The sequence below is a fragment of the Kryptolebias marmoratus genome, linkage group LG12 (assembly GCF_001649575.2).
Source record: "Kryptolebias marmoratus isolate JLee-2015 linkage group LG12, ASM164957v2, whole genome shotgun sequence".
Taxonomy (NCBI): domain Eukaryota; kingdom Metazoa; phylum Chordata; class Actinopteri; order Cyprinodontiformes; family Rivulidae; genus Kryptolebias; species Kryptolebias marmoratus.
In genome coordinates, this window is record NC_051441.1 from 9218502 (window position 1) to 9243025 (window position 24524).

Here is a 24524-nt window from a genome sequence, read left to right on the forward strand (position 1 = left end):
CCCTCCTGACCTGCCCCTATCTGGATTTCGGATTACTGAAACATTCTTCGGAATGGAAGGACGGGAGTTCGCTGCTCCGGCGCACCTTCTGTCGGAGCGGGGCGCCCTGGTGCACCGAGCCGCCTCTCGGATCGCTCCTTCGGGCCACGGCTCTGTGCAGCACGCCGGTCACTTCCCGCCGGGGAAATACTACCCCTCACACATACCGATGGCTCCACACTCAGGTCAGTCAAACAATTTCTTTGTGCTGCGGTTGCTGTTGTTGTTTTAAATGCCCAAAACGTGAATGAGCATGTGTGGTGTCTCACAAAGCTTCTTATCATAATAAAAAAAAAAAAGGAAAAAAAAATGGGGGGCTCATAAGGCTGCTGAGGTGTGGCTGTTGACAGAAATTCGCTGTTCAAATGTCAAATAATAAATAGGGTGGCATTATATTTACATTAGAAGCATGATCAGACATTTTGATTCATCTGAATTTGTCTCCAGGGCTGTCAGTGCATGTTTGGTAAACAAATTGCATTTTGGCAGCCAGGTAAAATGTTATGATACTATAACAAATATGGGAAATAAGAGGTTTAGATTTGCTTTAGTTTTCACATTTGAATATTGGTCCAACATACTGATTAGGCTCCCCCCAAAAAACCCCAAAATATCAGTGTCTATGTCCCAAAAGAAAGCAAGAGGTTGGATGGACAAGGTCTGCAGGAGTTACAATGCAGGCTAATGGAGGTTATAGGAAGACAAGCAATACCTACTGGAAAATCACCCCCCCCCACACACACACACACCCAACCCCCACCCCTCCTCTGTATTTGGGTTTTGAAGTGTCTGGGTGCAAATGTGTTCACAGTGCATGCATCAGGTTTAACAAGTGACTCTTGGGTATCATGTGAAGCAAAACGTGCACGTTTGCAAACACAACAGAACAGTCAAAATGCACTTCTCAGCCCAAAGACTGCTCAACAGAATAACCTTCAGCAGCCCTGGAAAGCAAAAGCAGCTCCAGATACAACCCCGCAAACATCAGTGATGCTTTACTTCACAGTTCCTCTTGATTTAGGATGACTTTTGAAGCTACGTTTGAAAGTAAACGTGGATATTGTTCTGTTCATTAAGATATGCGCAAAAGCTGCTCTTTATTTTCTTTCTTTTGCTAGAGAAAAACACAGGAAAATAAAAGAACACTATAATTAAACAGATGTTGTAATAGACTAGATCACAAGATGCACATTATTGTTTTTTTTTATTTTTCCTGCATTACAGAGCCTGATTAAGTCAAAAGAATGGCATTGATTGCATCAAGTTCCTCTTCAACAATCATTTTCTTTGATAATATGTTAATGAAGCCTCTAAAAGTGTGTTTACGATGCAGCTGAGGAGGTTACTGGAAAGCAAATGAAATATTTAGCCATTTGAAGTTGTTTTTATCTGCTGAAGCTATAACAGAAATAGGTGATTTCAGAGCATCAAAGCCATATCTGATATGTAGCCTGCCTTGCTGTATTTAAAGCACTTTTTATTTATTTCTATTTTTAATATGTCATTTGAGCAGTGTGGTGGCAGGCTAAACAACTATTTTTGTCAAGTTTATTGTGTTTGTAAAGATTTTGAATTCATGTAGAAATAAACAGGAAGTAAACAGCTTAAACACTGGGCACAATTAGTCATTCAGGAGAATTCACAGATGCTGTTCACCATTCATCACTCAACAGTCATGTTTGCTATTCACATCACACACGCGCAAACACATATATACACAGAGAAGCTGCATCTGTATGTCGTTTTCTTCTTACAGATGTTTTGTTGAGAGCTGGAAAGCTGGTTAAGGTGCTTCCACCGTTCCGATTTATTTATTTTATTTTTTTCTTCCAGCACCAACATGTATAGACCTACCCCTCCAAATGTCATCGCTGTTCGATGAACAGCAGAGATGGTTTATTGTTCTCCTCTGCTTCGTCACATGGGTGGGACTGCAGAGCAGACTAATATCCTGGAGATAAATATGATTTAATCCTTTAGATTTCAAGTGTATGATTGAATTACCTTCACAGAATACTTTCAAATAATTCCGAAACCTCATATAGGTTCTATTAAAATAATTTTTTTGTTATTGCACTCTGCCCGTGCGCACAATTTGATTTATTATTTTAATAATACTTGAAAATGTCAAGCATGTCATAATGCAAAAAGGTTGATGAGAGATGAAGACTAATTCAAAATTATTCACGTTTTATTTTTAGGATAGCAATTTATGAAAACAGTGGATGTTTTTGTAATATATAATTGAAACATGGACTGTTCTTTTCAATAACAGTAAATTTCTTTTTTAAGAGCACTTAAAACCAAGTTAAGCCAAACTGGCTCTTGGGAAAATGCAACAATTCTTTTTTTTAACTAGTCCATCAAAGCAGGCTATTTGAAAAAGCTGAATTTAATAAAAAAAAAAAAATGCAAGACAATCTTTTTCATTTTCCAAACTATTTATTTCTTTTCTTTTTTACAACAAATTCAATTCAGTATAAATGTGTATTGTCCTTTTGTAAAGTATTGTTTCTCGACAACTTTGATTATGCTATCAACTTAAGGTTAATTTTTTATCATGTCTCCCAAATAAATACAAGCAGGTTGCAAGTCGAGAAACGTCAGACAGGTTCAGAGCTGTTCAGCTTGACGGGGCGGGTCAGTAGCGTTTCTTCAGGTGACCTGTATGCTTTCAACATTATAGCACAACTGAGAGCGGCGTTTGCTGAGTCTGTTCGGTTTTTCTGCGCTTTCGCCCCTCTGGGACTAACTCGAGTTCACATGAATACTTGAGAAAGAACATAAATATTTCAGGGTTGATGTAAAAATGCATTGAGAGGCAGGTTTCTAATGTGGCTCCTTGAAAGGCCTTTGTCTGACTTTGCAGACGTATTTATTGTGACCGATCCCAACACCTCTGCTGCTGAAAAGAGCGATGGCAGTTGCACAGCTCTCCCTTGGCACAGTTCCCAGCAAGGCTGCAGAATTTTTAGAATGATATGAGAGAAAATTTCCTCTTTTTTTCTGCACGGACATGTGAGTTTTGGTGGTATTTAGGCTACAAGAGGCCCAAACACACATTACAATTGAACTATGTTTCTTAGAGCCAGCAGAGACTTTGTCAGTTTGCATTTGCTTCTGTCCATCTTCACCTACTACAAGTCGGTCATTTGTAATGCATGCCAGGTGGTCGATTTATAGTTTACACTTACACTGTGTTCTGGGAATGTGACATTGGAGCAGCTTTCTTCCCCATGTACTCGCTGATACAGTGAGACACAGACCTTTAAACGCATCTAATGCTGGTTAATTCAGCCAGTTCGTTTACAAGGACTTCGAAATAGACATTTTATCTTCTGCTGGCTCCGGTGCAGAATCGGAGACGGGCTTCTCTTGGCTGTGAAGGCAGGATTCAGATGCTGGATGGTGTCAGGGCAGGAGACACAGTGGAGCTGTCTTCACTGCTGGCATTTATGGCTGCGGGTTCATCTTTCAGCCATATTGTTCCGATCAGGATACACTGGCTGAGGTGTGGCTGTGTGAAAGCAGTGGGGGGCTCACAGGCTGCCCATGGCTGAGCTCTGCTCTAAACACCCCATGTAATCAAAGGTCATATTTGTGTCATCTCCCTCACTCGGCCTCCCCTTCCTTTACATCTGCCCTTCTCCCTTTTCATAAGCTGTCCTCCCCATCTCTTCCCCTCCATTTTTCAGCCTCCTTTCTTTCCAGCAGGAAGACCCTTGTGTCTGGGAAGCGGTGGTCTTCCTGCCACTTCTGTTTTAGCCACCCTCCCCTGCCTCTGGGCCATTGTTGCAGACCCCAGCTTGGTGTGTGTTTTACAGCTGCTGTTAAAGATAAAAAACAGTCCCTTCCACCCCCTTTATTGTTTACTGGTAGGATGTCCCTGTCATTCCCTTGGTTTTATGTCCTAGCTGGATATCTGAGAGCTTCCCCCCTTCAAAGGTTAGCCATGCCGTTTGCCTCTCCCATTTTTTCTCCCCAAAGGAGAATAAATAACTTTACTGAGTTTTATTGAACGTCTCATTGCTGGAATATCCCATGGGTCTGTGATTGCTGGGACTCTTCAAAGACAAACACAGGTGTTTTGTGGCATTAGCAACAGGCTGGCAACAACCATGGTCTTTAAAAAGAATAAACCTCAGTGGGTGGATGAGGGTTCTTCTTCAAGGCCTTGTAGTTCTTGTGTAGTAAGTACTTGAGAGATTACAGTGGCCCTGTTAAAATCCTTGAGGACCTCAGACAAAAGCAGATGTTGCAGTAGTTTGAATGCTTAGTGTAATTATTTAGCTTAATAAACATGTGTGTCCTGTCTCTGTAAAATTTGGGGATAGTTGAACTTGGATGTGAGTCTTGATGGACATAAATATTGAATAAAAATGCCTTTCATACAAGTTAAACTGTTGGAAGTACATGGATAAACCAGGGGTCAGTGGTCAGGTTCCATTTGGCTCTGTCTTTGTGTTCTCCCTCCTTTTTTTTCTTTTTCTTTTGTTAATACAAAGCAGAGCGGGAACCATGGCCTGTTGTTTAGCTCATTTGTGGATTGTTGTGAGATGACATAGTTCAGACGTGCTGTCACATGAAGTCCCCCCGAATGGTGGAGGTGTTGCTTGGCATCCTACACCTGGCTGGAATAGTACCGACGCTGCCGCCATCTGTCCCCTTCCCTCTGACACGCCCTTTGGAAACTCAAATGCTCCAGCAAGGGCGGTCAGCTGTCTTTGAAAAGGTAAGCCCCTCGCATGGCTGCAAATAATTTTATTTATAAGACATGTTTTCAGTGTACTCAAACACACATATAATCAAAATGCAAGCAAGACAAAGACCTTTTCTGATTATTTTTCATATCTGTTCTTTAGGCATTACTCATCAAAAAATACCAACACATTGGATTTTTATGACTATCAGCTAACTTTAATAGTAAGTTTGAAGTCTGACACATAACCAAGTACCTTTTTGTTTGGTGAGTTTCTTTGCTCTTCAGCAAAACCGTCCAGCTCTTTGGATTTCTGAGAGAATTTTGACTAGCTAGTGGCCATGTTCCAACAGATACACGCTCTTCAAACAGACCGCCATCCAAACTACACCATGTGGCACGGTGCCACAGAGCCCTCGCCTCAAGCACGGGGCGTGTTCACAGGCCAAAACACAATGGAGACCCACGGGTAAGAGTGACTGGCAGGGAAATACCTTCTTGTATTGGATTTCAGGGTATTGGATTTCAAAACCCTCTCATCAAATTTTGAACTTAACACGAGGAAGTGAGAAGTTGAATTTGGAATCCAATGGCTTGTGTTGTTTTTCCCATGACGATCACACACACATGAAAAGTTGGTGTGTGGGATTTAATAGACTAATATAAAATTTACCCAAAAAATCAATCTGTGATAATTTGGATCTCTGGTTTTGCTCTTTTTCCTCTTTCTACCTGCCATTTTTACCCTCACTGTGGCTCCAATTTAAGCATTAGGCGGGCTATCATCAGGCAGCCCCAGGCCCACCTCAGCGTGTGGCCGTATTGCATGTGACAGCTGTTAGACATTATTAACGGCTCAAGCAGAAAATCCAGATTACTTGTTTTCTTTTTTTTTAAACTCCAATTTTATTATTGTGATCATCCAATGAAAAGAACAAAACAAAACAAAAAAAGGGGGCCGTTGCTCCATTGTTGTCAGCCGATTTGCGGTCAGTGACAATACTGTACGCGTGAGTGTGTATGAATGTGTGTGTGTGTGTGGTTTTGTTTGGGTTGGTGGGTGGGTTTGGAAGTGTGTGTGTGTGTTCTCCAGACAGCACCCCCACTCGTTGTACAGCTGAGGCACCCTGTGGTTGGCTGTGAGGCGTAGACAGGTGCATTGTTAACCCTCTAACGTCTGAATCTGTCCCTGCTGGACCCGATGTTCCAGCATTAGGTGGGAGATGTCGTTTGTGTAGCCTCTCCAGTTTATGTTGCTTTTATAAGAAACAGGCAGTGCTGCTCTAATGATGTGCCCTTTCTCTGCATGTAAGAGTAATTTAAAGAATTGCATATTTTTCATCTGTCTGGTAGCAGTTTAGAGTGCAGTGTGTCTGTACAAGGTCAAGTTTCTACTCTACTACTAACATTTGTAACAAATGTGTAAGATTCAGTTTAAAAAAAAACTATCAGTTCAGGGCTTCATTTATGTTTTGATATTTTTTTTAATTTTGACCTTTTCTTTCTCAGATATTATGGGAAGGCAGCTAAATCTAAATTGTGTGCAATTTGGTACAAAAAATGCCATTAAAATTACATGCAGCATTCCTTGTGTGAATGTTAGCTCTTTATAAAAAAAAAGATAACAATAAGAAATTTTATTTTAATTTGGTTAATAAATCTCCAGAGGCAATTTAGCCATTTGTCTGTATAGACAATTCAAAATGGACTTGTTACTTCCTCTCACTTGCATAGAAATCTCTGTAATTTTCTGATATTGAAAAGCTAAACAAATTAAAGGCCAAGCATTCCTTGAAGAAAATAAATTCTTCCACCGCCTTTCATTCCAGAGATTTAGACTAAGATTATTCTATGTAGAGAAATGACAGAGTTGTAGAGATATTGAGATATTTTGCTAGCAGACAATTTCTGTTAACTCCATATAGTTATTAGCAAAATTTTAACCAAAGATCTTGCACAATTTGTTCTCAGAATATGTGTTGGGAATTACACTCTCCAAACAGCATCTTTTCCATTTTTTTTTTGATCCCCTCCACCTGGTGTGACCACTAGGCTACACTGCATCCTCTCTCTAACACAGCATGCATCCTCTGAATGTGGGGCAAATGACGGTCTCCACTGCAACAGATGTGAATTTGTCTGCTGTTGGTTCAAGCATATTAGCTCATATTAGCTCTCTTTTTGCTGTGCATGGCCAGTGACCTAGAGGGGAGACGAGAAAAGCAAGGGGGGGATGGGACTGATTTTGTGTGTGCTGAAGAAAGTGGAAAAAAAGGCAGACATGTAACCAGACAGACAGACAGACAGACAGACAGACAGACAGACAGAGACAGTGGGAAGTGACAGCAAGACTAGATGCACACTGTCACATGCTGTCATACACTTACTGGTGCATTGCAAACAGACGCATGAAAAGACACACACGTACACACACACACTTGCCCTCAACACAAGCGCGTCACACAGGCTCACACATCTTGCCTCCCAGGAGGCCGCAGGACCAGTGGGACAGAGCAAGCTCGAGAGTCTGCTTCATCTGTTTACATCTAATTATAGAAACAGGACTATTTCTGCAACCGCTGTTCCAGCTTTTTTTATATCCTTTGGAGAGAGAGAGAAAGAAAAAAGAACAGAAAAAAAAGCTTTGACAGCCTTTTCTCACAATAGTGAACGGTTATCTCATCCCCTCAGCACCGCTACAGTCTGCAGTCTCTCAGTACCAGAGGACACATAGAGGGAGGGGAGGAGTGTCTTCTGTTGTAAAATCTTTGTGTAACATGAATGTGCAAATTTTACAAGTTGTGAGCTGTGGCAAAAAAGGCATTGCACTTTCTCCATTAGGCATTTCAGGGGGATGGGGTTGATTTGTGTGTACTGAAGAAAGTCTTTGTCCAGACTAGCCATTAGCCTAGCCTGGATGAAGACTTTTGCCTCTTTTGCTATACTCTGTGCTCTTTGACAGATTTCACAGCTGATAAGGTATTATGTATTGACAACTATTTGACAGAAGTTCACTTGACCAGATTATTCCTTAAAACTTTAACCTTAATTAAAAAAAATCATTCCTGATCTGTAGATTCTTGCTTTAACCAATCAAAAAGTGCAGCTCAACACAATAGCTGAAGCAAAAAAGAAAAAAAAAGTTTATATTGGCAATTAGGATTGTATCTAATGTGTAAAGAGGCAATGCCAGTGGGGTAGTTAATCCTTAGTCTTGGTGGCTGATATCCAGCTGAGTAGCTGAGTGGCTGTTGTTTGTCAGGGGTGCCTGGAGGGGGAAGCTGTTAGGAAGACGCTAAGCTGCCGCCCGGGGGGTGCCAGGTGAGAGCCAGATCAGGCAAGGTTTAGGCCTGTGCTGTCATGGTCATACAGGCTGCAGCTTCTTGCAGGTGCTTTCACAAAGATCCCACCACCCAAGGCCAAACCTGCAGCCTGCTGGATGCAACCTGAGACAGGTATCCCCCCATCCCCCACCCTGATACACAAACCACCACACAATGGAGATGTGCTCCTCTGCCACCACCTTCTCCAAATGCTTTATTTTGAGACGTGGCAGGTAAATTAATTGGCTGTGAGCGTGTAACATAAATGCCGAGATAAAGGTGTGTTGTCTGGCCGAGGCGTAGCATAACGGCCGCGATGATAGCTCCATTGTGTTGATGTTGAGAGGGGTAGTTAGCAGCACAGCCAGCAGGGCCTTTTCTGAAGGGCTGGATAGCCTCTGATTAATAGTAGGGAATGCTTTGAAGTGACACCCAAGTGCACCAGCTCACAGCCTAATAGCAATACCATCAGTTTAGTGGGGAGGGGGTTGGGTTCCCTCTTCCTTGGTCTTCATTAGCTAATGTTTCCCAGCACTATTTGCCGCCTGGCTTTTAAAAACTTGCCTTATCGGCTGCAAACTTTTCAGAGCTTTCGCACCTTTATTTTTGCAACTGTTTCATAATTTTGGGTCATTTTTCCTTTTTAAAGACAGCAGGGAGGTCTTTACTCACACAAGCCTGACCGCACAGGTGAACTGTAGCCCGCATGAAAGACTCGAGGGACTGTGGCACAAGTGGGACATGGCCAGGGACAATTACCAAGATTCATTTTGATCTCCCATACTGACAGACAAGCTACAGCTGTGAATTTGAGTCTGTGTTGGTGAGTACACTTGTATGTGTGTGTGCGTGAGTTTGAAAAGCCATGCCAGGGAGGCAGGGTTGGGTCTGTCAGCTGTTGGAGTAAAGTAAACTATTAGCGGTGGAACAAGGCAGTGCTTCCAGTGAAGAATTAGAACCAGTTCTAATTGCAGTGAGGTTGGGCTATGATTACATGATGGCTAATGCAGTAAAAGACCTCTTACTTGGCTGGCTCTCAGAACGCCATTGAAATGGCTGAATGACTTTTGGTTATACAGCTAAATGGGAGGGTGTCTGAACTCCCTGTGTGTGTGTGTGTGTGTGTGTGTGTGTGTGTGTGTGTTATTGCTATATGTGGGTGGCAGCCTGTGTGTGTGTATGTATGATTTAAACTTGCTTTTAACAGTTCTTTTCACATGTTTTTAAGAGTTTTGCATTTTTTTTCCCGGCATGTGTGTCTACGAGTTTCCGCGTGATAATGGTGTTCTGCTTGTTTCTTGAGTGCCTGTCATTATTTGTAGTGGAGGCAACTTTTCTTCCCAAATCAAAACTCAGCTGGCACAACTGTCTCTGCACAGCAGGGAAGAAATGTGTTTCTGTGTGTTTGAGATTTTGTGTATTATGCATGTGTTATATTTGTTTCTGAGTGAGTGTGTGTGAGAGAGTGTGCATGCCCACGGGAAACGGCAATCAAAGGAGCTGTGTGGTGGAGAGATTGTATAAAAAAGGAACGAGAGAGGAAACGGAGTGGCAGGCAGCTGAGAGGGCAGCATGTGGGGGTGGATAGGGGGGCCAATGCAGGTGCCTAATTCTACCTTATTCCTGGGCATTTTGCATTCCATCCATCTCTCTCTCTCTTCCACATTTTCATACAAGGCTGTGGGTGATATAAATCCACCTGCTCCAATTATACTGCTGCTCAGTATCTCAGTGACAGCAATCACTAGCTGGTAAGATTTCTGTAAAGCTATTAGAATCTCTTTTAAAAGCACTTTAAATTGCCAGCATCTGGAATGACAGAAATGGGAGTGGATAAGGCCTCTGTTACATCTCTTTTAACTAGACCCAAGGTATACATCACTGTTGTTTCACCAGGGGTCAGCAGGTGAGAGAAAACATTGACAGGAATTTACTGGAATTTAGTTGCTTATCTCTGCTGATTGCTTACCGGATTAGTCACAGCTCACATCCACTGGGGTGTCTCAGTTTTTATGCACATTTTGAAGCTCTGTGTTACAAGTGGTTGATGGAAATGACTAAACTGTGGGGAAAAAACACACTTAATGTATCAAAATGTTCACTTGGCCTTGCCAGGATTGCTAACATGAATAGATTGAAAAGGATTCCTGGTTGATTTCCCTCCCTTTTTTCTGTCAAGGGCAATGGTAAAGCACTTTGAACCGCCTTGTTGCTGAAAAATGCTATAAAATATATTTGACTTGACTTGACGTGGTAACTAAAGTTTTTTGTCTGGTTAGCAACCAGTAACTTTAATACTAATCTAATTACAGTCGTGTGTAATATGTCCACCTTCTGAAAACACTGTGAAACTGAACCAAATGTGCAATTTTTGTGTTGCATTCAACAGTTTGCAATGAATTCATCTAAAAGTTGGATTTTACACAAATGACAGAGGTTTTTCCATGCAAACCTCATCCTGGTTAAAAGTCTAAACGGGTCCAAGGTTTGAAAATTAGACATCAGATAGATAGCCTATATGCAAAGCAACTCTTGCATTATTGAAAAAGTAACATTTTGTTTCTTTTCTTTCTTTCTTTTCCTTCAAGTAAACTTAAATGGAATTTAATATGGTTTTAATATCAGCTATGGAACCTGTCTGCAGTTAGGTTGGTTTGTTTATGATTGTTAGGAAACAAAATATCTCTGAGCAATTTTGACCAAGTGTAAAGTCTGCACCTTGCTGGCTAATGTGTGATGAAGCAGTGAAGTATGAGGAGAAATTTGGTCACTGTTAGTTGCAGGACACTGCTAAGCCAGGGTCATAATATGAACATGGAAACTGGATGGGTGCTATCACATGAACAGAGATGAACTTTACAGCTAAGTGAGAAGGAGGGTAATGGTGCTGCAGATAGCTGTTAGTTGAGAAAAAAGTAATTTCATCCACCCTTTGAGTTAAGCAATGTATTAGCTATTTATTGTCTACCGCCAAAAAATGAAAGCAAGCCACAATGTGTCTGCATGTTTGTGCATGACTGTTACCAAAGTATTTCATAAACCACTGCAAAGATTTTAAAACATGCTGAAAGTAATCATTAAGTACAGATCTACAACTGATTAACTTTTGGAGTCACCCCATTTTAAGGTTGCTACTACAGCTCTAACTTTTACAGGTAATTGACCGAGTCTGGAGTGGTAGTAGTTGAGACTGATCCCCAACAGTAATCTGTCATCCCTGTTTGTCTGTTAGCAAAATATCTCATGAACCACTGAGCAAATTTTATTGAAACTTCAAAATAGAATCAATGAATATACCTCTACAACTGATAAACCTTTACAGTCAATTCAATTCAAGATGGCCACCACAGCTAATTGACATTATCCAGCACAGAAATTGGTATAACTCAGTCAGTTCCACAAATCTTAAGCTAAACATTGATGTGGTAGTAGCTGAAAGTCATTCCCAACACATTCTCTGAGCATGACATCGTACACTATTGCATAAAATTGTGCATAACGTAATTTTTAAGATATGACTGGAACAGCTACGGCTCTGTCATTTCTCAACATAAGTTGATTTTTTTCTAAAAATCTGGCATGAAAGGTGGTGGGAGATATGCATTAATTCAATGAGTGCTACCTTTAATTTGTGCATACTTTTGAGTGTGTATGAGTAAATGTCTGCATTCCAATTTGGCAGATCTTCTTTCAGAAAGTGGAGCTGCTTTTGACGATCAATACTGACACACTGCAGCAGTATACACACACACACATGCACACACACCCACACACTTTTACACTGTCTCATCTGTCAGTTGACAGAGTTTTCTCCTGCTCCATGGGCTCTTTTTTCATCCAAGCAGATGGTGAACATTCAGAGTGAAAGCAGATCCTAAGTCCTTTTGGATCTCCATCAGTCGACCAGTCTATGGATCTATCCTGCATAAATCTCAAATTTCTTCAGCTCTACCTCAGCCTTTCAAGTGCTTCAATATGGCTGTAGTTGTTTATTTTAATTTGCAGCTTACATATATGTATAAAGTATTAACATACACACAAACACTGAAGAAAGGTCTACTGACAGTTGCTCCTTCTATTGTCTTGAAGACAATACACTGTGTCACAGTCTCCTTCAGGATTTCTCTATTTGCATATAGTAAACCCTTTAGCCTTTTTTCTATTGTCCCATCTCAGCACGACTCACTTTGCCCTAACTCGGCTCTACACGGTTCTCCACGGCCTAGGGGATTTTCCATACAACTGATTGCCACCTCAATGTGGGCCGGTCATCGTAGTGCAGCGGCTGAAACTTACCACTAATGGGTAAATAAAAGTGAAATAAGTTCACAAAACACTCACCATTCTCTGCCACTGTTTCCAAAAATGCACAGCCAAGTCGGCGCTTACCTCCCCTCTGCCAATCAGAGCCTTTAAATCGAGTCCATTTGGTCTAGCACTGTCTGAATTCTGTGTCAGCCAACAAACATGGAACGGTCTGTACCTCCTCATAGTATAGTGGTTTACAGGTTGTAATTTTAATGGGTATCTTATATATATATTTTAAAGTAAATAACAAAAATTATTGCTGTGGTTGCAAGGTTTTAAAAAAAGTGGGTTTCTTATGAAGGAGATGCTCTTGTGAATGACTTTGCTCTCTGGCCAATCAATGGTCTGCAATCTGCTGACGTGAAATTTTTAGCTCAACTAAGCTAACTTGGAAATCTCGGCCGGGGAGGTACTGAAAAGTACAAAGGAGCGAGCTGAAAGTAGGAGGGACCACACAATGGAAAGACTCTGAACCCTCGCTGTGTGGAACCAAGCAGAGCTGAGTCGAGCTCTTGAAAAAGGCCTATTTGAGGGGCACATTCCTCCTATCTGTCAGTCCCTCTTACCTGTAGTTGCATCTGCACCACCCTACTTTCTGTACAAAGTCTGTATTGTATGTACCACTGTGACCTGTTTTTTTAGCATGCTTGTTTGACCCATGCTTGCTTTGAGGTTTGCACCGATCCTAAGTGATAATCTATTTTTTTGAGACAAGCTTCTGTGCCAGTCAGCCAGGCTGTTGTGAGACAGTCAGATTGGTGGAGAGCCACTGAGATGCCATTCCAGCGAACAACATCTGGGAAATTGTACAAAGGGAAAAAGGGAGAAAGTGTATTCTCACATATTTGTGTGTGTGCTTGTGCGCATGTAACAGGAGGAGAGTGGTTAGTGTTGGCTGTTGGAAGAAGAGCATCTCTCGATTTATGGACTTGTGAAGGAAATTTCTCATTTGTCACTTTACATTTTTTTCCTCTCGTGAGCCTTCTTTTTTTTCGCTTTTCACTCTTTCTCAGTGGGTTTTACACCAAATGTTACACTGATTCAACACAACAGAAAAAAAGAGAAAAAGACATCAGCCAGCAAGGATTTGGATTTCTTGTGCAAACAGTTACAACCATGGCAAACAAAATCTTAGTCTTAATGAATATGTTTTAGTGAGTATTCATATAAGTTGAAATGCCTGAATATAGGATGTGTTTCATTGTATCTCCGGCTTGTAAATAATTTAAACCACTTGCAGCAATGCTGTCCCTGTTTTGTTGAAATGCTGTCATAGAAAAAAAGGTTTGAACTTTTCATGCAGTGCTGTTTATGTCTGTGGAGAACACTTGTGGCAACGGGGATACATATAACCAGGTTTGCTGCTAATACTTAGTTTCAACCATGAGGTCACAGTCAGGTCAGCTTCAGTTTGAAAAGTGTATGTGTTTGTGTGTGAAATATCATTAGGCAACTGTTTATGTGCCATTGTGCACCTTACTTACTCAGCCAGAAGCTCTAAATCTGCCTCACCTTCTCCTGGCTAGTTGAGGACACAGTGGGGAGTTTCACCTTTTTCAAAACAGGGCAAGAAAGAAGCGCACGGAAGAGGAGGAGAAAGGTTTGGAGAAAGGAAGAGGAATTCTTGAGGTAGGGGGCTTAATGAAAGCCCCAAATCCCATCATTATGGGACTGGCTGATAGAAATCAAGATCTCTCTCAAAGAAGTCAATTAACCCCCTCCCCCTACCCTAATTACAAATAGATTGCTCCACTGGCTCTTTACTGTACTGATAGCACTGCTCAGCACAACTCAATATGCAGACTCATGCTGCCTCACTCAATAAGGGACTGTGTGTGTTGTGAGAACCTTTTTTTCCCAGGATTCTTGGCAGTCAGTTTTCAAATCTGAGATTTTTGGATGCCATTAGTAACCCAAATGCCACATGTTTTCTCTCACCTGGCAATAAGAGAGCCAGTACTGACCTGAGCCAGAAGGGGGCTCCACCCTAGGCAGCTTCTGGTCATTAGTGCATTAGAGCCTTGATGATGGCTGAACTCTTGTGGTCAGAGTAAATAAGCGATGTTGGAAAATGTCAACACGACCAGGCGGCTCCTTCACAGCACCCACTGTTGACATAACTGCTCTCTTATCTGAGGTGCATAAAGCCAAGCTCCACAATAAAACACGGTGCCAGAACAAATACAGTAAAAGTTAGAAAACCACACACATTTATTCTCTCTTACATCCGCTGTGGAGAAATGCATTGCATTTACCACTACGATTTAAGGCTGCTCCTGCCCATGTAGTGTGTTACAAAACAATGTGCAAATGATGATTGTAAACTTTGTGCAGCAGCAACATAATCAAGTTCTCCAGGCTCTGGTATTCATACTCCCAGATCGGCTGGTGTTGCTGTAAGTTTATGAAATTGACAGGGTGTTGAGGATGTCAGTAATCTTGGTGAAGAACCCAGACTTCACTTCTTTAGCTCAACTTAGCCCAAAAAGAAAGAAAGAAAGAAAGAATGCCTTTCAGTCTGACAAGCTTTTCCATCAAGCCTTAATGAACAACCAGTTTAAGTTGCAGCATAGATTGTTACTTGTATGAGTGTGTGTCAAAACAAGCATAATGAAAGACTGGAAACAAAAGAGAAAGTACACAGAGAAAGAGTGATGTCACTGGCCTGCTTTTTAAACCCTTGTTTAAGTACCTGTGTCACATTTGCTTTTTTCTGTGTCAAAACATTTCAGCACAGCTTCTTCCCCTCATTGCCTCAGATCACCCTAATAACTCTCCTGCTCTCCTTTGTCTCTTCCCGTCCTTCGCTGCCTCCCTTCTCTCTCCATCATGGCCCCTGCCAGATCTAGATTGAGCTTGGCTCTCTCTGGGATGTGATGACCTGTTGAAAGCTGTTCTTTTGTGAATATGGAGACTTCCAGGTGAGGTGTGTCTGCTGCACCTCTTCCTGGAGTCTTTTTACTTTGCATAAAACATAACACCAACGCTTTGGTTTGAGTTAAAGAGCATAATAAAAGATAAAGACAGATAAACAGCTTAAATTTGGTTAGATAGTACTTTTAGGTGCATAGTTTTCGTTCAAGACTTTAGCAACACTACTGAGCATATCCATTTTATGTAGTATTTTTGAGCCTTCTCAGTGAGTGTGGGCTTGGGTTTTTTGGGAATATGCAAAGGCAAACTGAATAAGCAGCTGCACCACATCTGTTAGGTTCGATCAGATGCTGCAATCCTCATGTAACCCTTCAAGGTCTTCCTCCTCCTCCCTTCCATTTTTGCTAACAATCTGTAGACAAATACTGAGTGAGAGGAAGAGGCTACCACGTGACCATCCAGCAGACTTATTATGATCATTGTAAAGATTTATAGAAGGCTGTTATACTTGCTGTACCATCAATTGAACAAAGAGCAATGAGCAGATGATCAAGCTGATATCCTCCCTTCCTTCTCTGAGGGATTTCATCCCAAATTTTGCCCTTTTTTTTACTCCTAGCTGTCAAAACCGATCAAGATAATCAGTGAAAGAAGATGCATTTCTGCCCTGTTCTCTGTCACACTTCATGTTTGGGTAAGGAAGACTATCTGTCATGTGTACAGATTGCAGGAAATGCTCCTAATTTTAGATGTCTCTGCTCAAGTGTATTGCTGCAGATGTTGAGCAGGCCCTGACAGCAGCATTCTTTGGATGACCAGCGTCAGCAATTGGGAGGCATTACTCAACTTTAAAGCCTGTTTTGTCAGATGCATTTCACAAATGTATTTGCTTCAGGTTTTGGCTGAACTTGTGTGCATTTGAGAAGCTGCTACAGAGGGAAAACAACAGAAGTCAAGGAGATGCACATGTGAATATACAGTGTGTTCTTTACAAAGTAGTTCCTTATAATGTTTGGCCTTGGCTTCCCAGGTGCCTTGTCTGTAGGTTATCAGAGCAAAAATGCTTGCATTTGTCTTGGCCAACACTACAAGAATTAAACATTTCTCCTTTGTTCCCCTTGTGAACCAATGGCAAATTACATTCAGGGCTGCAGAAAGGCCTTGGACTAACTGGCTGGCTGGTGCTGTGGCTCTGTTATCTGCACAGTTCTGCCTCTGTGCCTCTGACAGGCTACATCAGACGGAGAGAAGCCAGAGCAGGGAGCTGCCTTCTGTTTCTCGCACACACACACATAACTCCAGGAGTTTATCATATTACAGGCTGATCCAAGAGAAATGCGCGGACAGCAGCAAAGCAGTCTCTTTAGGTCCAGCACTGCAGTGCACGGCCTAAAGGAGGCGCCGGCCACGAATAAAAGCTGGGAGGGCAATGGATAACAGGACATTATGACAAGTCTTGTTGTTAGTTAAATGCTCGGATGTTGATGTATGGGGGGAGTGGTTGATGGAGGTAGAATGACCCTAAAACAAGACAGTTATTGCACTCCCAGAACAACTTATGGAGGAACAAGAGAAAAGAAAAAGAGCACAAATGGGACAGCAAGGTAGGGAGTGTGGATGTTGAAATCCCTCCCACCCCCCAAAAATAAAGAGAAAGTGTTTTCATTTTGAATCATGTGAATAACGCTAGCAGAGGGAAAAGAGTGAGGTGATGAGGGAGGACAGAAATATGGAGCTGAGCACAAGGGGAAGGAGGGAGAGTGATGGAGAGGGTGTGAGGACAAAAAAGGGAAACTGAGAAGGAGACTGAGTGATGGGGCTCAAAGGAGCGAAAGGAGCAGAGAGGATGAAAGTGAAAAAGGAAAGACAGCAGGCAAAATCTGCTCCAATGAATTGAGCTGCACGCAGATTTATGGGCTGTTCTGGGTATCATTATACATCAGCCAGAGTGGATGGGGAAACTCAACTAAAGTGATGCCTCTGAGGTTGTGTGTGTTTATCTGTGTATGTATTGTAGCATACTTTTATTCTCCCTCTACTTGCATCTCATGTGTCCTCCAAAGCAAACTGACTTCTGAGTTGAACAGAAACGAGTCCCCTGCAGTGAGGAGACATCCACCTGTCCTCCACTTTTCCACCATCTACCTAGCACTGTTGGTTAAGAAAAGAGATGTTTGGACCACCCAGGACTGGGTAGTCAAAGCTCTACTTTGATGTGGCACAGGCATATGTGCAGTGCATGGGTACAATCATGTCGAAAACATAGTCGCCAAACACGGTTTTACTGCCTCCTGTGCGGCATCATTACTCCTCGTCACTGGAGTGGTGGGATGCTCAAAAAGACAAAGACGCAGAGTGAGAGAAAGGCAACCACCTACTGTGCCAGGCAGAGCGTGTCTGAAACACTGGAGCCGTATGGTCACCCTGAGGGAGGGGAAACCTGCCCAGTCTAACCACATCTCAATTAAGCAATTAAGTTCAAAAGTTAACAGGGGACTAATTAGAGAGTGTAATGCTGAATGCTTGTTTTAATCTACCCTTTTTTCCTTCCACTATGCAGTTTGTGTCCATGTCTTGGATGGCTTAGCTTTTAGCTGGGATATGGCACGCAAACTACCGTTAGTCACCCTTCTAACCCCATGGTCTGAACACAAAACCTGCAGATTTAGACAGATCAGTCATCAGCTGTAAAACAAACCAGATCCACAACATTCCATCTGTTGTTTCCAGTGGAACTAGGCGACTGTGAAAATCCTATTTTAGAAACTGCACTTTCAAAGATCTATGGGAAGAATGTTGAAAGAAATGACATTTTAGTCATGTTCAGTGTGGTTATTTTTTGGTGCCTCCTCCTTTATTCCTGCTTGTGGGTTTTAATAAATGCTAAACATGGGGTTCAGTGCCTCACTAATGGCCTTAATTTCTTTTTACCACTGTCATATTAAAGACTCATGTTTAGGACTTGGGGCTACATTGTGCTCCTGTCATTAACAATATGTCTCCAGCACAAAATGTTTGTACCTTACCACCTAAAGTATAAATTTTATATTATGTTACAAAGAAAAATCAGGGATTGTCTATTTCCACTGATGAAATATATTAGTGATTGTGTGAGAAAATATTGCTGGGGCTGCTTTGAGCCAATTGTGTTTAGAATCAAGCTGACAACTTGATGAATAGAGAAGTGAGTAATCTTTCTTTGACTCAGCCCCAACGGGGATAACTTCATGCTCTCTTTTTTTTGGAAGGGGAGATTACAAGAAGACTTTTCTTAAGTTCTTCATTAGCTGTTTGTGTTTCTGCATGTGTGTTTATGTGTGTGAAAGAGGTGGGAGTAAGAACAGTCTGGGATGTCAGGATGCAGTTTGAGAGGTGAAGGACTCCCCTGTTGTATGCGAGACCCTGGAGAATTCATCTCCCCTTCCTTTCTTCCTCCTCCTCCTCCTCCTTTCTATACCTCCTCCCTAACACTCATCTCTTCCTCTGTGAGATCCACAATGCTGGGAAGAAATGTGTCATTAACAGGGGAGACCAAAATAATGTTTATGGGCTCAAGCAGCACTGAAATCATTTTCCATATCAGTGCAACTGCATGGGCCCTGTGGGGGAGTAAATCTGATTTTCTCCTCCCTGTGCCAATGGGAAACATCATGGGAAAGAAAACAGATTGGATTGTTAGAGAGATGGCCTGACGCAGCTGTGGGCGGCTCTTTTTGTGTTTGGGTGCTTTACTGCGTGTGTATATGTGTGTGTTCATAAGTGTAAGTGTGTATATTAAAAAGGAGGAAGACCAAAAAAACTAAAAAATGGAACAAAAATGGAAAAAAAATTTTTTTTTGGTAAAATGTAAACGATGGCATGCAAATGTGGATGAGTTTGAGATGGATGAGCCCTACTGTGGTAGTCACATTTTAATGTTCAGGAAATATACGCAACAAACAATTGACCCTTAAACCCTTAAATGCTCCCACATAACAAAGGGTCAGTTAACAAAAATACTCATCAAAGTTTGGACTCAGAACAAATGGATGTCCTTGAGGAGTGTAGAACTCCCCTGTGTATGGTTCAAAGAATACAATGTTTGTGACTCTGCAAGTTATTAGCAAAATGTCACATCTTTTTGCCCAATCCTTAGGAAACACTTATATTTTTCTATTTAACCAATAAACAACAAAAATGGCAATTGATCTAGGCTTTATGGGAAAAAGCAATGTCTTGCGATAAAAAAAATGTGATGGAGTGGGCTAATATGGACTTCCTGTTATATCACAAACATTTAGACTCCCAGAAAAATGAGAAATGGAAAGATCAGTATAGCAATTCTGTGTTGTGGCATTGCTTTTTATTGTCTGTGCTGTTACATTTGTGTTGTGAGATCAGGGAATGTGTATAACTGCACTGGTGGGTGTAAAGGGAGCGCAGTGGACCTGGAGCTCATTTGTCCTGGCTCGGAGCTGCCTCTGTTTTGAATCTGTCTTCCCACCTTCTGTGTCCCAGTCTGGAATGTTTGCTAGTTCTTTAAAGGTTGGGCCAGCAACTCAGTAAACAGCTGCAATTTCACACGAATCAAAGCAAGCACACCTTTGTAAACCCAAACCTTTACCTAAGCCCACTCATAAACTATAGATGTAACATCTGCTCCAGCCACTATCAGTAGAATTAAACTTCAGCACTCCTCTTTACTTCTCAGTTTCACCTTCACCCAAGCTTTTTTCTCGTAATTCCTTACTCTTTTGCCAGCTCTCACCACAGACAGACAGAGATCTTTTTTTTTATCTCCTGAACAACAGCTATACTGGGCAGTTCCTTGGCAAATAGCTGTTATGGTGCTGCATGTCCCCTTTATATACCGTGTCCATAAAACGTCTCTTCAGCAGGAAGTCTTCTAGACATGGCTATCTCTTGCTGTCAGGCCCCTATTACCTCCCCTACATCACTGCTGGCACAAGAGAACAATAGATTAGTGGTGGTAAACATTTTGAATATCAATAATTCTTTGGCTCATTCATGAAGCCAAAATTTCTTTGGCTTCATGAATGATAATTTTAGTAACTAATAATAGTTGCTTATATGTGTTATTACCCTGCCATCATAGCAAGAACTGTGTTCACATTCTTGGCACAAAGTGGAGCTTGTTCCCAGGTTGGGATTCACCAGGGCTGCCCCTTATCACCAATTGTCCATTTATTTATTTATTTATTTATTTATTTATTTATTTATTTATTTATTTATTTATTTATTTATTTCAGTGTTCATGAGCAGGGTCTCCAGGTGCAGTTGTACAGTGGAGGTTGAGTGGTTTAGGAACCTCTGGGTCCCATTCCTGTTTTGTTGCAGATGATGTTGTGCTGTTGGCAAACTCAAGAGATGACCAGCATCCTCTGGAGAGGTTTGCAGCTAAACGTGAAGCAGCCAGCATGAGAGTCAGTTCCTCTAAGTCTGAGGCTGTCAACCAGAAATCCCCTCTAGGTCGGGGTGAGTCTCTGACTCAAATGGAAGAGTTCAAGCATTTTAGTGTCCTGTTCTCGAGTAATGGCAGGATGGAATAAGAGATGGTTAGATGGATCATGTGTACTTCTGTGAAAAGAAATGGCCAGACTCTGTTCCCCTGTCATCGTTTTAATAGTGAGCAAGTGGCTGACCACGATCCCGCTCTGCAAACACTGGCTGTCAACTTCAGTAGGACAACCACCATATGGACTCCCCCCCACTACCACCACCACCACCCTCACATACACACATACACACCCCGATATGCACACACACAGATGCACACATATGCTTAGCAGCCCCCACACGCTCCAAACTGCTCTTTCACATTGAAAGTTTCTCACAGTTGCTCTCACACTTATCTGCTCTAAACTCTCACCTCTTACCCCTCCACTGGATGTTGCCTGGTATTGAAGAGTCTTTTTCGCTCTCCTCCTCCATCCATCCTTCCAACTGCTTCTCCCTTTCCACTTCTCCCACCCCCGCACTGACCACATCCACTAAAACTCACTCCACAGGCACGCACTGTGGAGAGTGTTGGAGGCGTGCGCTGCTGGCACTTTCCCCCACCCCTGCACTGGGCTCAGCTCCAGCACTGGACTGCTTTCTCTCTCGCTCTCACTTCAGTGTACTTCTTCATCAGAACAACCTCCTACTGGATCTTTGTTCATTCCCTCGGCCTCATAAACCCGCCACCCATCACAGAAAGAAAAAAAAAAATGCAACAATAGTTTCTAAAGTAAGAAGGAATTTGGCTACCAGTTGCACAAATGTTTTCAATATGACTTTGACCGTTAGAAGGAAATCCCCCCACTTTAGTAGCCATTTCGAATTCCTACTGTGTTTTATTGTGAGGAAGTAGGCGCTGGGTTAGTCAGCGGGCCTCCAGGGGAGCATGTGCAGTCTGTCTGGAGTTGCTGGTGTGTACAGATGCTCAACCCTTACGAATTTTTATTTTTTCTCATTTTTTCCCTCTGACGAAAACCTCGTTGAGTGTTTATAAGTGAACGTAAGATTGGAAATTCTGGTTAACTTCTTTTTGGGTGTCTGAATACTTGAGCAGAACATGGAACTGGATTGGTAGGAAAGTCTGATGAAAAAGAAATTGAAGTGGGAGTGAGACTTGTACCAACAGACATCCTGTTCAGGATGTTTTTACTGGGTAAGTCAATGTTCACATGTTTATTTCCTTTTTGTTTTCATTATTTACTTCTCATATAGTAAAATTCATTCCTTAGATTACAAGGTAAGCACTTGTCTTAAATAGAGAAACTTGTCTAATACAGTATTCAATTTTCACAATACATATTCTTTGACTTTATCTTGCTTTGTCATTGTTAAAGCTGTACCAGCAACAGCTATGATGAGTAACTGCTGGAATTTAAGCAACTCTTACTAATATTAGTTTTATTTATTTAAGGATGTGTGTGTTTGTCATAATGAAATTTAACTCAGGGTGTGTTGAAGAGCTCAGTCATCACATAGCTGTGACAGCTAACTGTCCAACCTTGGCTCCCTTGTGTGTCCTGACTCTTTAAAAGATTGAATGTCTTATATGCTAGTGGATTCCTCATGTTTATGCGTTTCTGTTCGCCGGCATTTCTACTTTTTTTGGCCTATTTTCTCTGGCACCGGCTGATCATTGAGCTGTGGAGAGCAGGTTCATTCAGCCACACCTGCAATTTTCTCTTTGTCTCTTTCCTCTTGTCACCATCACTCTCACCTTTCATTGTCTGTCTAGTGTCCTTGTCTAGACGGCCCGTCCATCCGTCCCTTCAGGCAGCTGTCTAAAAAATAAGAGAGAGAGCTGAAGGCTGCCTTGGCTCGTTTATCAAGAGCAGAGAAGGAAATCTGATGCATGGTGAAATAATTGTATAGTTGCAGAGCTGTGTGTGTGTAACTGTGAGCCCAAGTGTAAAAGGATGTGTGTTTCTTAAGGAGGAAATTTTGGTGTGATTCCAAGCATTGAAAAGAACAACATGTTGTGGGTGGATGCTTGATGTCTTCTCAACTTTTTTTTTTTTTTACCCATCTCTTCTTGGCCCACAGTTAGATGAATCCCCTTACATCCTATTATTGTGTAATTCCTTGTTAAGATACCAAACAACAACTCAGCCTTGAGTTATATTAATGAGTAGGGTTGCTAACAGAGAAGATTAGTTTCCCAAACAGGACAAAAAGATGGCACACCCCTCCTTGCAGCTTAACAATTAAAGCCAGATTAAGTTCCATGGAAGGTGTGTTTTTAAGTGGGTGTGTGTCCAGCTGTGGCCTAGGAGGGGCTTCATGGTAGCAAAGATGGCTTCTGTTGCTGAGCAGCACACTGACCAGGCGCATCTGCCCACTATTGTTGTAATGCCTACTTGCCCAGAGCACCGTTTCTTTTCGGTTCCCATGGCAACCAGGCCTTCATGCTCCTGCTCCGCCTTCCAGCCTGCTGCTCACTCCTTGCTGTTCTTTGAGGCCTCCGCTTGGGCCCACATTGCTGTGTTCATGCATGTGTGTTTTTGTTATTAGGCACAAACTGGTCTCCTTCACCCTATGTACCCACACCCGAATAAAAGAGCGGAACTATTTAACTCCAGGTCTGTGTTGCAGTATTTGAATTATTGTGTCAGTTCTTGCAGATTCCAAGTTTTCAGAGCACCACATAAGTGTGATGACAGGATGAGATGTTTAGATATGGAAAGAGGCTGGATTCCTCAATTCAACAATCCCAGCATCCCCTCTGCTTTATTTCCATAATAGGATTAATCTCCATTGATGTCAAGGATTGTAACTGAATAGGATGCACATGAACTGATTTTCTTAAGAGCCTATACAAGAGCACTGCTGGGGCCGCTGAGACCTAGAGAAATAAATATGGGACTTTTAGAAGAAAAAAATTAATCATGAGCACACAATATTTAGAAAGAGCAGGTGTAGCAGTGGCAAATTTCCTGAACTCATGTCACCAGTTATTAGATTTTCTGAATAAATGGTTATTTAGTGCTGGAGTCATCATTTCTCTATCATTCCACCATCTGTTCAGCATCACTTAGGTTGGCATCCAAACTGAATCTTCCTCAACACCAAAACACTACTTTTACAAAGTATGTGCTTTCTTAGCAACACTTCTTGAGTGGTTCAAAAACAGCATTATGGGACGTCTTCCTAGTGACAGCAATGGTATGAGAATACTTTCAATTTACCCAGTATCGTACATTAGGTCTTTTCACAAAACGGTTTTGCAGTATAGCCATAAAGACATACCCTCTCTTTTAAAAGATGTCTTTGCCTGTTCACAAATCTACCAATCAAGCCAGAAAATGGCCAGCTTTATTGGTGGATTAAAGCCAAATTGCAGCCGGCATCACAGAACAATATGAGAGGTGGTATATAACTTAGCAGTGCTGACGCTCAGCGCTTCTGCTTGGGCTATCTGTCTGTCAAAAACAGATTTTTGTGTGATGCACATGAGACAAAGCGCTTTGAGCTGTACTAGCAAAGTAACATACAAATGGAAATATATTGTAAACTAAAAAATATTTTATTATTTCAACTACAATTATGATGTTAATTTTGATGTATACTGATATCATACATTTAATATAATTGTCCATCTCTCATAACAAACATGAACAATAACCTTGTATACCAATCTCTGTTGCAAGGATATCTACTTACATGGCATATGGAAACTGATGAAAACATGTCACACCTGTTTACATAATAGGACCATTGATTTCGATCTACTGTGGGGTCATATTTTGTAGTGAAATATTTTAACCACTACCTCTCCTTTCTTCAAA

At 41.7% G+C, this 24524-nt stretch overlaps 1 protein-coding gene across 5 annotated transcripts in view; it reads left to right on the forward strand.

Moving 5' to 3' along the window:
• Positions 1 to 9: 9 nt before the first annotated feature.
• Positions 10 to 24524, forward strand: part of LOC108241329 (BAH and coiled-coil domain-containing protein 1) — a 57162-nt gene continuing 32647 nt past the window's right edge. For 4 of the 5 annotated variants that reach the window (XM_017425382.3, XM_037978644.1, XM_037978645.1 and 1 more), the window contains exon 1: positions 10 to 224. In XM_017425382.3, coding sequence (XP_017280871.1) covers positions 53 to 224 — 172 coding nt within the window. In that variant the 5' untranslated portion in view covers positions 10 to 52. Of the gene's footprint in view, positions 225 to 21086; positions 21896 to 24524 lie in introns of those variants that run through there. The other variant, XM_037978646.1, reaches the window with a different exon arrangement.